Source organism: Anoplolepis gracilipes, chromosome 4, assembly GCF_047496725.1.
Source record: "Anoplolepis gracilipes chromosome 4, ASM4749672v1, whole genome shotgun sequence".
NCBI classification, from domain to species: Eukaryota; Metazoa; Arthropoda; class Insecta; order Hymenoptera; family Formicidae; genus Anoplolepis; species Anoplolepis gracilipes.
Window position 1 is genome coordinate 7,054,220 of NC_132973.1, and position 13,963 is coordinate 7,068,182.

The window sequence follows — 13,963 nt, forward strand, 5'->3', positions numbered from 1 at the left end:
ACTCACAGCCAGATAGCAGAAATTATGAAAACTCCTTAGAGTATAACGAGTTTACTATCGAATCGACAACTATGAATTGCCAAAATACATTTGACACTCTCGATGATAATATAGATGCACTAATCACTTTGAAAAATGTCAAAATGGATGATAATGAAGAGTTACTTGACTTATCAAAAAATGTAGAGGGCGATTTTAAATTATCAATAGGAAGCAATGAAAATAAACATAGAATAAATTTTAAAGGTAATATTTCAACGCAAGACAAATCTACTTTCGACCTTCTTGCATCCGTAAATAAAAATAATAATTCCTTCCCCAGTCATTTTTTCGTTAATAATATTGAGAATATTTTAAATAATCAAGATATAAATAAAGATAATATAGAACCAGGAATCTCAATTTCAAACGAATATAGTAATAAGAAATCAACTTATTCTAACGCTTTCAATTATGATAATAAATTTATAGATGAAACATTATTTAGTAATTGTACTACTATTAAATTGGATTCATCTCTTAATATCGAAGATTATACAACAGCCACTTCGTTACTTTCTGATGAGTGGTCATTGAAGAAGCAGTCTAATGTGGGGAACCCACGCGCTTTATTAAAGGCAATTGAACCGTTAGCCTCAGAACTGAAAAAATTGCTAACTGCTGTTAAATTGGTCAACCAAAGCATTAGCAACGTACAGAACAGACTGTGCGATAAGAGAAACGTTGTCAGATGGGCGAGGATCGAGCGAGAGAGTAAAGAAAGAAAAACCACGAATGCAGTTAACAGCAAGGACAATTTTGATCAATTTAATCAATCTTTAGATAAGAGGCGGATCAAAAGCAAAAGCATTATAAATCAGCCAAATAATGATGCAGAATTTAAGAGAAAAATTACTGATGACTCCTTTGTAAATAAATTGACACCGTTACAGAGACATGAAAGCTCGGTTAGCAGTAATCGAAAAATGCGAAATAATCATAGAAACTTTCTTAAAAAGAGAAAATTGAATGACAACAAGTTTTTCAAATCGAATAACGTTGAGAAGCCTATATTGCCTCATTTGAGATTTAATAGAAACTTAAAGTCTTTGACAAAAAATTATAAAGTGCAAGAGAAGCCGATCCAACAGTTCGAATCTGAATTAAAAAGAGTGATACGTACAACGACACCCGTTGTAATATCGCCATATCGTTTGATCAAAAACAATGTGTCAAATAAAAACAATTTTATAAGTAATGGACATACGCAAGATTCTCGAGGAAATAAGTCAATTTCTTTGGCAGGACATGATATGTTATCAATATTTTCGGATGTGTCTGCAGATAAGGATAATCGGGTGAATTTCTTATCAAATAACAAACGAGAATTGGCGCGATACAATGTAACGAGCAAATTATTCCGTGATAAAGATAAGAAATTTTTTCCCATCGATCCGCAATTTCACAGGGAACCAACGGCTTACCTTGACATACTTCAATTGTTGAACATGACGAAGAGACCTTATATAGAACGTTTGACTGAAATCGTGACGAACGTAACAGAGTCGCTAATCTCAGCTACAGAATTTTTTGTAACTACAGCAACAACGTTGTCGTATCCTATTGAAAGATCAACGACTATCACTTCGAGAACAACAATGGCGTGGAGAAAAGAATCTCCAGAAGTGACCGAGTCGGTTTTATACGAGTATTTAACAAGTGCCAAGTACGAATATTACGAAGAACAAAAGTATACAAAAATGTATGAAGATCGAGGAGTTACGTCTACGATAGGTATTGAAATTACGACAAAACAGAAAATAGATTATGAAATTGTGGAATCTATATCATTGACAGGATTATCAGTTACGTTGAATGCTTTTACGATAACAATGCCTACAACACTACCACAACTTTATACAACAGAAATTTCAATTTTTCTGATCGATGAAGAGATATTTACTACTGAAATGACAGCGTTGACTGTCGCATCGCATTTTGAAACTTTCATCATTCCGACAACGATAGAATCGACAACCGAATCTGTCATGTTATTAACACTATTTATAGAAGGTATGACGGACATTACTTTAAGAATCACAATTCCCGCAACTACTTCGAGAATTTCAACCGAGGAGGCACTCGTGACTACTGAGAAAGAAATTTTAGAAAGTACATCGATAACTTTGACGACGGAAGTAACACAAAGTTTCCTTGCTGAAACAAGTATATCCTTGTTTATAATTTCGACCGTAGCACCATTTACAAGAGAAACTGCAGAGTTGACAATTCAAATTACAACTGCCACCGTGCCAGTTTTAACATTATTGATAATTACAAAAAAGCCTCAAACTACAACACCGATAGAAGAAACTATTTTTGTAACTGAAAGAATAATTACAAGTATAAGTCCAACTATAATGCCAACCAAATTTACAGCTACCTTAGGTGGGAATACGACTTTGTATAAAGCTACAATGAGTAAGGTTACATACGTTACAAGAATAGAAACAGAAATAAAAGACATGATTTCGTTTACGACGCAAGCTTTAACGTTTGCAACTCACATTCCAACAAGTACTTTGAAAATAATAGAAGAAACTAGTTTAGTGACTGAAAAGATTAAAACGACGTTTATAGAAAATTCGACTACTACAGAAAGTACGCCATATATAACCATTCTATCAACCATACGATTTGCTCCAACTGTGCAAATAACTGAAAGCACTACTGAAACATCAATTAGTAAAATTACTATCATAAAATCTACTACTACTGCAGTTACAAGCTCGCCTACAGCTTCGGAAAAAATGGAAACGATTTCAAGCACATTGACAGAAATTGTAATAACTACTTTAACGCCGGAAGAAGAAAGCCCGGTGACGCAAATTGAGAAAACTATAACAGCGGAAGAAATAACAACTACAGAAATCCCAACAACTATTGAAACTCCTACGACTACTGAAATTCCAATAATCAGCGAAATTTCAACGCTTAATGAAACTTCAACGTCTAGCACAACTCTAACAACTATCGTAGTTTCATCTACAACAAGCACCGAAATTCTTGTTACGACAGAACCTACAATTACAAAAATTCTAACACCTTCTGGAATTTCAACAATTACCTCTTTGCCTACTGTAAATCGAACAACCACTAAACCTCTAACGACTACTGAAATTTCAACGCTAATTGAAATTCCAATAACTACCAAAATTCAAACAACTATCAAAACTTTAATAATCACCGAAACGATTGAGAGCACTTCAGCATCTTCGGCAATACCTGTTTCATTGACTGCAATCAAAACAATTCCAACTACTTTGATAACAAGGACAAAAGGACCTGCTACAACTTCTGTTAAAACCACAGTTCCAATTACATCATTGAAATTAATAACGACAACGCCATTATCGACTACGAATATAACGCTGAGGGAAACGCCATATACTACGATTTCAAGCACGTTTTTAACTACGACAATAGAAGCTATTACAACCTCTTCTGTTAAAACTACAGTTCCAACTACATCATTGAAATTAACAACCGTAACGCCATTATTCCTAGTTACTAATACAACGTTAAGCGAAACGCCGTGCACAATTTCCACTACCTTTTTGACAGAAGAGATCGAGATTACCACTTTTTCAATAACGTCTGCTACAATTAAAACATTACCGACTACATTAATAACTACGACGCCATTCTTAGAAGCAAGTACCGTGATAAATGAAACACTTTTCACCACAACTTTTACCACGTTTAAAACAGCAACAATCGAGACTACAACCCTCTCGATGACTTCGATTACTACATCTCTGTTCGAAATTACGACGCCTACAACGTTAAGCCCATCAATTGTGGCTATAAGTACAACGCCGAGCGAAATAACTTTGAGCACAATTTCGACAGAAATGGCCGAGACTACAACTTTAACAACTGTATCGTTAACCGAAATAGTTTCCACAACGAGTTTAGTTGAACTAACAACGGAAGAGCGTATCGCAACTTGGATCACTACAGAAAGAACTATTATCACAGAAGCGACAACTCTAATGACGTATCTACCATTATCTACCACGATGATTTTTATTGAAACCACTGGAAAAACAACTTTATTTATAACGGTAACTGCTATAAGCAGTGAAGAAATTTCAACGATCGAAGAAACTACTGCTGTTAATTTTACTACAATAACTGAAGAATCTTCTTTGATTAAAGAGATTACTAATATCACTTCCACAACTGTAGCAGTATCGATACCTACGAAAATCACAGTGACAGAAAGTACAATATTTGTAAATGAAACAGGTATCATGAATACTAGCTTGGCATCGACAATAGCCGTGACGACTGTTTCGCTTTTACGAGAAACTACCACAGAGACAAGTTTGATAACCACAAGTACCACATTGTTGCCAATTACTGAAAAACCAGAGGAGATAACAATCTTAAAAACTGAAATGACATTTACTCCACTGTCCGAATTTACCTCAGTATTAATTACGTCGGAAACGCCCGCCACTACAACGGAAGTATTATCAACAACTATATCAGAGGAAAGAGAATTCATAATGACATTAACAAGTCCATCGATAACGTATACTTTAGAGAGTTTTACAACATCTATCGAAAGAACAGTTCAATCTACTCTTTCAACTTTGGCAGCAAGCACTGAAGAAATTCCAGAAGTCGAAACAGAATATTACATAGCAAAAGAACCGTTCTACGAAGAATATGAAGAGTATCAGGAATACGATACTGAAATACCCGATGTATGGTATTATTATGAAGAGTACGAAACTACGATAAAGAGGATGACTGTGACATCGAGTACAGAAAAATATACAAAATTGTCCACGGAAACAGCAACAAGTCCGCCTTTTGAAGGCACAACAGCTTCGTATGGAACAAAAACTTTAGAGTTTACAATGTATTCGACAATTTCTACATCGATTTATACTCATGCCATTTCAACTATTACGAGAATACTTTACACTGAAAAAGAATTTACTTCGAGTTTTGCTTTGGAAACATCCGCAATGAGTATTATTGAGAATATAACGACAATGAAAATAGGAATCGAGTTTACAACATCCGCTACGAGTAAAGAGGAAGAATCGACAACATTAACTTTCGGCTCAACCGAAGAATACACTCTTCTTCCTTCGACAATTTTCGAAATTATCACGAAACCGCTCGAATCCCTGACGATTCCTGCCAAATATACAGAACCTACATCGAAATTTTTGACGCAGATATGGTACGACATTACCGTGTCAAAATTCATCACACAACCTGAAGAAATTTCGGAGATTGAATTAGAGAGGACTTCGACTTCGGAGCGAATTTCGACGGAGACTGAATTTACCATAGAGAAATTAACTTCCTTTTTCGTGTCATCAACACTGACAACGTTATCGGAGAGAGAAGCTTTTGGAATAACAACCGCGAGTACCGCGTTCTCAGAGATAGAAACTGCTATCGAAGTCGCTTCCGAAGCAACCACTTTGGCGACAATGTTAATTACTAAAGAAGAGATTGCTCCGTATACCACAATATTTATTGCCCCAGAAATTGAAACTGAATTTATTACAATGAGGCAAACTACGAGCAAAATCGGACGAGAAGAAGAAAAGAAACAGTTATTGCAATTACTCGATGATCTCAAACAGCGACAGAAAGAAATGACAGAAAAAGAGAAAAGGCTAAAGGAGAAAGAGCGACAATGGGAAGAGGAGAAGCGTAAGGAAATGATGCAGCATGAAAAGGAGAAAGCAGAGAATACTACACTAATAACTAGTACAACTGCGAGTTATGTTACGACTACTATTATTGAAACAATCATAATTCCCGTTACTGTCAGTGTACAAAATTTAACTTTAGTCCCTACTGTAGAGATTAAAATCACGCCTCTTGTTGGTACGTTAAGTTTGCCTGAAATTATTACAATTTCAACCGAGACAATGCCACTGTATATCACAGAGGAAATATTTGCGACATACATTGCAGAAAAGACAGAAGAGACGGCTACAACAGAAAGTACATTTTCAACATATATTGCAGAGATAACAGAGAAAACAGCTGTGCTTTATACTACGGAGGAAAGTACCTCTGTAACGTATATTACAAAAGAGACAGAAGAAATATATATTACAAATTATACAACTCTGACGTCATATATCGTTGCATCTATCGCAGATTTATACAACGTCAGTTTAATATCAATCGAAACCACCACTCCTTACACTACCAAAGAAATGTATACTACGAGTTATGGAACCGTTTACCTGAGTGAACCTTTATTTACCTCGTCTACGATGATGTTTACCAGCCCGATTACTTTGGCTATTGACGAATTCACTACATCTACTGCTCTATTTAGCATCAGTTTATATGAAACTGGTGCAACTTCAATAGCGATTCCAACTCGTACTACAAAGGAAAGATATACTACGAGTTATGTGACCTCTTGTACTGAATTTCCATTCATTTCATCTACAATGACGTTAACTAGTCGAATTACAGCGACTATCACTATTTTACATATTTCAATTACAACCCCTCCTTCGTATACTACGGAAGAAATTTATAGTGAATTTTCATTCACATCACCAACATCAGTGTTTATTGAAACAACTACAGCTTTAGCTATTAGCACAACCACAAAGATAGAATATGATGAAGAAATAGAAAACCTGAAAGAAAAATTGCGCAAGAAAGAACGCGAACTGGAGGAGAGAGAAAAAATGTTGCTGGAAAGAGAGGAAAGATTACAGAGAGAAATAACGGCATTCAAAGAGTATATGAAAGAACTTGAGAAAGAAGAAATGCACACATTAATTGAATTGTCCGAGAAACCGATTGTGCCAACGAGTTTATCAACGCCTGTGCCACCGACCGAGAGGACTACTATAAAGACTCAACTAACAACGCAAATAAAAAAGGTAACCGAAAAGAAAGAAAAGCAAACTACTACAAAAATGATAACGACACCTCGACGCGAGACTACAAAAGTAAAAGAGGTTGAAGAGAAAGAGTGGACAAGACATGTTCCCGAAAAGATCACGACACAAGCTGAAGAGGAGATTGTGACGAAAAGAATATGTCTCAACGTCCTGGAAAATATAACAATTCCTTTTGTAATTAAGAAAATGTGTGTGCCACATTTTCCTGAAAAAAATAGGAAACAAAAGTCAGTCGATCGTTTAAGCAGAAAGCTTCTCTCATTTACAAATATGAAGGAAATTAGGCAGTCAAAATTTCAAAATTTTCCGTCAGATTTTCATTATAGAGGAAGAAGAGAAGCGATAGAAACGACACGTAAAATCAACAACTTGCAATTATCATATTATGAATGGTTGAGTAACGAAACCACGAAACCAATGCAACATTTTAAAGGTTTCACTAGAATTTATAAAAAAAAGGGGAAATCTTTTTTAAAGGATATTTCTGCCATTATTAATATGCAAGAAAATTCTATCCATAATTTTCGAGGTAAAACTCCTCTCTATGAACAATATATTCTTGATCCCTATGACAGTCTCTTTCAACCAACGGCAACGTTGTTAGATAATAAGAAGTATGGAAAAAGAAACGCTTTCCTCGAGCAAAACTTAATTCCTACACGAAGAAATAATTTTTTAAATAATGACAAATATATTAAAAAAAGAAATGTTTTGTCGCCAGAGAAAAGTACTCGGTCTTGGGCGACAAAAAATATCACCAGTGTTTCGAATCCGAAAACTACAAGTATAATAAGGGAGAAAAAGAATTTAGATGAAAAAGAAAATGAATCTTACACAGTGAATGTATTACATCTCAGTTATAATAAAGACAGAGAAACGCATGAAGTAATATCTGCTAAACCAAATGAAAACGAACTAATAATGATTATGTCTGAGTCAAATAACAACATTAATGTCAATAAATTTGAGGAAGATGCTAAGAGTACAACACCGTACTATGAATTTGAAAAGAAAAATGATTTGCAAGAGGAAGACAATCTACAAGAGGAAGAAAAATTGGAAGAAGATTCTTTCGAGGATATGTTAGAAAGTATAATTAAAAAATTTTGTTAATATATCTTTATATATCTCGAATATCATTATATAATTTCTATGGATTTATTTATTTTTATTTATTATATTTGTTAATATTCTTGCACACAGTCGATTGTATAATTGTAGCTTTTATTATCTCCATTTTCAAATAATATTATACCTTATTTCTTTTTTTTCTTTCTATATAAGCTGAGATTATAATATAATAAAAATATTTTTCTTTGTAATAATTTTCATTTTTAATAATTTTTACATTTTAGATTACATGAATTACGAAGAACGTACGACATTGAAACCGATGACACATGATAATAAATTTTTAGACGACAGAGATGAGGATGAAAATAAGATAGAAAGTAAAACAAAATTATTAGATCAAGTATGGCCTACAGAAAAAAGTACGACATATCACCTGGGTGGCACTAGATATTGGGAACTCGAAGTTATGGAACCGTCAGCTCCATTTAGTATTACAACTGATAAAAGCAAAGCTATAGATATATCTGTTACTGGAACAACATGTCTTTATGTTGTTTTAAAAAATGAAATAAATACCGACGTAAAAACGAAACGTAATATACGTTACCACAAACGAAACATTTACAATAATGAAACGAGAAAATATAATATTTCTATCGAAAAGCGAAAAATTGGTTTTAAAAATATAACAAAAGAAAATACGCAAAATTTGCGCAGATTGAATCGCTACGAACAGAATTTTGAAGGAAAAGGAAAACTTGACAAGTTTTCGCGTACCAACAATGAGGATTCAATAATAGCGAAAACTCGAAAGTTGTGTAGTGTCAATGGAAATAAATTGAAGCATCAAATCAATATTAAACACAAAAATGCAAATATCAAAGATAAAACTGAAAAGAAACAATCACAAAATATTAAATCACGCTTTCCGAAAAGTTGTATAGATAGGTGTATCATAAATAAAAAAAATTCGGACAAAGCAATTACAATAAGAACGACTGCGAATCACTATTCTCAAGCAAAAAGTAGCAACAATAAAAAGAATGACAAGAAAGAAACCAATATCACTGTTGATCACAAAAATCAATCAATGTGCGTGTCACGCGAAAGAGAAAATCATGATTATTTAAATTGCATTTGTGACATCGCCAACGTAATTGAAAATATAAAATCTATATTAAACAGAATAAGTTTCTCGTTGGACGAAATTAAAGCGCTTAATTGCAGTGTATATAAAGAGACTCGTGATAAAATAGTGATTTCGATGGATTCCGATGCGGAAGAAGGTAGAGAATTTTCACAGCCGCATTACAATACCGAGTCGTTGAAAGGCCAAAAATATATCAAACTGGAAGAGCTGAAAGATGATTTTAAAAACGATTTGGAACTTGAAAATGGTATCTTTTTTCTGCAATTTTTTGTCACCGAAATTTTTATAAGACAACGCAAGACAATATTACAAAAGAATTATCCTTTATCTTTTTTCAGATCATGATATTGTTTCATTGCCTGGTCTTAATCTCAATTTACCTTGTAATCAAGACAATGACGGTATTACTTGGCTATCGAGTATTAGCAGACCGAGTTACACGTGGAAAAGAACCGATGGCATTGCAATTTTTGGTATATTTGCATGACACATTTGTTTCGATTTAACATTTCGAAAGAAAGGTATTGGCATATTTCGATATCTAAAGTTTTGAATTTTTTATAGGTTTTGTAGCTGAAAACGGTGATTTAGAATTGCGAAATGTAAATGCAAAAGACACGGGAAATTACACGTGTATCACAACATACATGGGTCCCGAAACTGAAGACCCTGTAGTAACTACCTACGAAGTTCATTTGCAAGGTAGATTATTAATTATTGATTATTAATTGTTGATAAATTATTGATGAAATTTATTTTATCGAGTTATATTTTTTTGCGAAACTTAATTTTGCCAAACTAAAGACAATTTTCTATATAGTTGTGACGCTACCTAGATACATTGTACACGGTGAGAATCGTTACTATACGCGATCCTGCGACGAAAGGGATTTGGATATATTAATAACATATCTTCCAGTAAAGCTGAATGATATTATATGCGAGGCAAATATTTGCAATGCTTATATTTTAACACCATCTTGCTCTCGAAGCCAAGTATGTCCCGATATATTAAGTAAGATAAGGATATTATATTTATTTAGCGGGTCTCTTAATTTTAAATTGTGTTATTATTCTCTTACAGATTACAGTAAATATTCTATTATTGCCATCGCATATCGTCAAATTGATAACAATCGATCCCAAACATTGCAATGTCTTTTGTCTTAAAGCCATTCAGGACAAACTCTCGCTGATACTAAGTAAAAATTTACAAATCTTCTTTGGGAAAACTAGTTAGTCGATATCTATATACTTGTTTTATTTTGTCGCAACACATCCTCTATTTTCTTTTGTAATATCAGTATGCGAATATCAATTTTATGTATTATTATTCAAAATTTTATAATGTACAAAGCAAAAGATTTTTTAATATAAATACAAATCAAGTTTTCTATTTTTTTAAGAAATATTATCTTTTGATATCTTACAGACAATAAGAAAAACTATAAAATAATTGATCAATATTTTAAATTTTATCGCTTTACAGAGAAGAGGAATGTGTTGCGGCTTTAAAATTTACAATAGCATTTCTATAGAGTTCTTTAACTATAGTTATTTTCAGATTACCTCATTATGAGCAGAGATTGGTTCCGATCGCTGAAAAATCTACATTCGCAAGATGGAAAAGAGGAAGGACGAATGCATTTGTCGGAAAAGCCAGCAATATCGGCCTGTTTTCCAGCTGTCCAGCCGGATATGGTCTTCGTGGCACACATTGTGGTACGTTATGTTCATGCCCAACTATAAGAAGAAAATACACATATAAATTATTAAGATATATAAATAAATTAAAACGTACTTGCAGTTCCTTGTAATATGGGTACTTATAGCGAGGATGGAATATCGTACTGTAAAAAGTGCCCGCCTGGTACATATCAGCCGAACCATGGTGCCAGAGTTTGTCGCACGTGTACTGATCCATTAACGAAAGGCTGTTACAATATGGTACAACTGATCGCAATTTATCAAATATACAGTATATAAATTAATACATCTCGCACTTACTTCAGAATATTATATAATGTAAAATGTATCATTGTATATACATATATATATATATATACATATAACATATATACGTAAGTAACTTTTCTCTAGCTGTGGAGTTCTTTCTCCGCTATAATGATAACTTTAGCAAGTCTCGGCGTGATGCTATTGATATTTTTACTATTCTTATGGATAATCTGCTGTGCTAAAAAGAAATTCTGCGTAAAGCAGATAGCTAGTATTATACCCAAGGAAGACGCATTTATACAAGAGGTAAAATTGTACGATTTGAAAAAAGAGATTGTGACAGAATGATAATAAATGATAATGTGGATAATTTTTAATCTACAGGATCCTATAGAGGAGCAATCGTTAATTAAAGACGAAAGTGAAAATCAAGATCAGCAATGGGATAATGAATACAAAGCTAAGAAAAAAAAGAAAAAGTTTTATCTAAATAAAAAACGTCGAAAGCAAAACGAAAGAGGAAAATACGAAAAGATACGGGTTTGTAAAATCGTAAAAAAAATATATATATATGTACATTTTTGATTAACAAAAATGTCTAAATGTCTTATTATTTTTAATTTAGCAGAATAAAAAATTATTATTACTTGAAATTAATTTTCCTGTCTTTGATCACTGTAGGCACATGAAGATAAATGGGGATCGCATCGTATAAAGAATACTCCGATCTTTTGTCCAGATTCTTATCGATCTCACGAAGATTATAACAACTGTAAGTATCTTTCAATATATAAAATATTAACGTATAAAAGTGTAATTTCTCTCTCCTTCATTATACAAATTTATTTGCATTATAATACTCATATAAATATTATATATTCTTATACATATGTATGGTAAATTTGTATAGATTATTCAAAACAATCATATCGTAAAGGACCTCGACTGCCAGAATGTGATTTTGATACATAAAAAAGACGCGAGATATATCAGAAAATACAAATAGCGCAGAAGAATTATATGTAGTCTAAGAGATAAGTTGTACAAATATATTTTAGACTTAATTCTACCTAAAAGAGTGTATAATATCCGTCTGGTGTGCACATAATTATTTCTCTATCTCTGTTAAGGGATATAATCATACCTATTAAATAATGCATTAATTATATGGAATGCCTATTGTATTGAACACATGTTATAAATGTTATATACATAGCATATGAATATGAAATGTTTAGATATGTTAAATATTGTAAATTTGATTTTAATATTTATATATATTTTTTGTTCTTCACGTCCTATTCTATCATTTTTATCACTAAACTATAAGTGATTTTTTTCAGGATTTTAAGAAGCACAATTATCTTTATAGTAGTACACATATAATAGTTTCGACTTGTTAACATGAGAAAAAAGATCAAATTAAAGACATATGGTCTAGACATTTAGTTATGAGATTTACTCAACGAGTAATAACAATAAAAAGTAATTTATAAACACAAATTTCTTTATCTTATTTACAAATTATACCACTTATGTATACTTTAATAATGCAAACAAATTTGTATACTGCAACATTTAATACAAATATCTTATTTAAGTCATGAATTACTTATTTATAAGATAGTAGAAATTAGATTACTATCATTTTAATAATATTGCTGTTGTTAAAAATAAAATTAAGTTTATAACAAAAATAATACAGTCTTAAAAATAGATTTAAATTTGACAAAGGTTATACATTAAAGAATTATTTTTATTATAAACATACATTTCCTATTGTAATAATTTTGGTATAACCAAATGATGCTCACGGCATTGGTACATATGATACTACACTAGTATAATGCAGCTAGACAACCTGAAAACAAAATTATTATTAAAATATGTGTTCATCAAAGATTTGGATTACGATTTTAAGTAATATTCCTCAATGAAATCCAAGGAATAAAGAAATCAAGGGAAATATTAAGTTCAAAGTAACATTTCTGCTACGTACCAGAAATTTACTTCTTCAACAATTGATGACGAACTATGAGGAAGGGAATGGAGAATCCACTACCGCAGAAGAGCATGAAATAGAGCAGCAGCTTATGCCTGTTCTGCGTACCGAATGGCAAATTCTGCAAGAAAAGATAAAATGCTTAGAAGATATTTACGCAATAAACATACTTCACACTTTATGTTATGTAATCGGACAAACTGTCACTTACATATCCAGGGATACCCTCATAAGGATCGTGACCAGCTCTGCGAACCGCGCTCGTCATAAACCTCCTCACCGCTTGACGAGTAAACACGCTCATCGGATTAATCATTTTTGTCGAAATTATACAAGAATAACGAACAACGTCTTCTCACAACCCTCGTGCCCTCGTGCAAGATGGCGACTCGTCGTCTGCTTCAGCCAGCAGAATTGCCAACCTAAGAAACAGCCTCGCTCGACAGTTGCAATACGCAATACGCGACGACAATTTTGTCCAATCAAATAACGCTATCTGATAGAACATAGAAATGAATATTATAATAATCTTGTGTTGGCTATTCTGACAGCTGCGTCATGATACAATTTAATATGCGCGGTATTTTGTGGCGCGTCAACCCGTGTCGATCTAAATAGCTTCGATCAAACGTAAAAATTATCCGTGTGCAATAGTGAAACAATTGTTTATATTATTTCTGTAATCGTGATGTAAAGTGATACGATCGAGAGAAAAGAAAAAAGAAGATATAATTTACGTGAAAATTTAGTGAGAGGAAAAGAGGTATCGTACTTTCCGTTAAAACTTTTAATTATATGCATAGTGTATATACAAACATATTTATTAATAAATTA

The 13,963-nt window shown here is 32.8% G+C and overlaps 2 protein-coding genes across 2 annotated transcripts; one reads left to right on the plus strand and one right to left on the minus strand.

Annotated features, from left to right (window-relative positions):
- Nucleotides 1-1,972: 1,972 nt before the first annotated feature.
- On the plus strand, nt 1,973-12,224 carry LOC140664491 (uncharacterized). The gene is made up of 12 exons (XM_072889634.1): nt 1,973-8,037; nt 8,303-9,418; nt 9,510-9,644; nt 9,736-9,873; nt 9,992-10,167; nt 10,256-10,406; nt 10,726-10,893; nt 10,979-11,118; nt 11,272-11,433; nt 11,512-11,667; nt 11,809-11,899; nt 12,038-12,224. Exons 1-12 carry the CDS (start codon nt 2,028-2,030, stop codon nt 12,097-12,099), a joined length of 8,505 nt encoding a protein of 2,834 aa, XP_072745735.1. The 5' UTR covers nt 1,973-2,027; the 3' UTR covers nt 12,100-12,224.
- A 638-nt stretch (nt 12,225-12,862) lies between these two features.
- On the minus strand, nt 12,863-13,538 carry Cox7c (Cytochrome c oxidase subunit 7C). Its single transcript, XM_072890810.1, has 3 exons — nt 13,341-13,538; nt 13,127-13,250; nt 12,863-12,988 (listed from the first exon to the last, which is right to left on the minus strand). The coding sequence occupies exons 1-2, from the start codon at nt 13,443-13,445 to the stop codon at nt 13,134-13,136; spliced, it is 222 nt and encodes a 73-aa protein (XP_072746911.1). The 5' UTR covers nt 13,446-13,538; the 3' UTR covers nt 12,863-12,988; nt 13,127-13,133.
- Between the last annotated feature and the right edge of the window lie 425 nt (nt 13,539-13,963).

Bases quoted from the DNA above. Each gene is read 5' to 3' on its own strand.
- Cox7c (XM_072890810.1), bottom strand. From the start codon at position 13,445: ATGATTAATCCGATGAGCGTGTTTACTCGTCAAGCGGTGAGGAGGTTT. The intron at 13,251-13,340 runs GTAAGTGACAGT...CTTTTCTTGCAG, and splicing joins ATGAGGGTATCCCTGGATAT to AATTTGCCATTCGGTACGCA.
- LOC140664491 (XM_072889634.1), top strand. From the start codon at position 2,028: ATGTTATTAACACTATTTATAGAAGGTATGACGGACATTACTTTAAGA. The intron at 10,168-10,255 runs GTATGTCCCGAT...ATTCTCTTACAG, and splicing joins CATCTTGCTCTCGAAGCCAA to ATTACAGTAAATATTCTATT. The intron at 11,668-11,808 runs GTTTGTAAAATC...TGATCACTGTAG, and splicing joins GAAAATACGAAAAGATACGG to GCACATGAAGATAAATGGGG.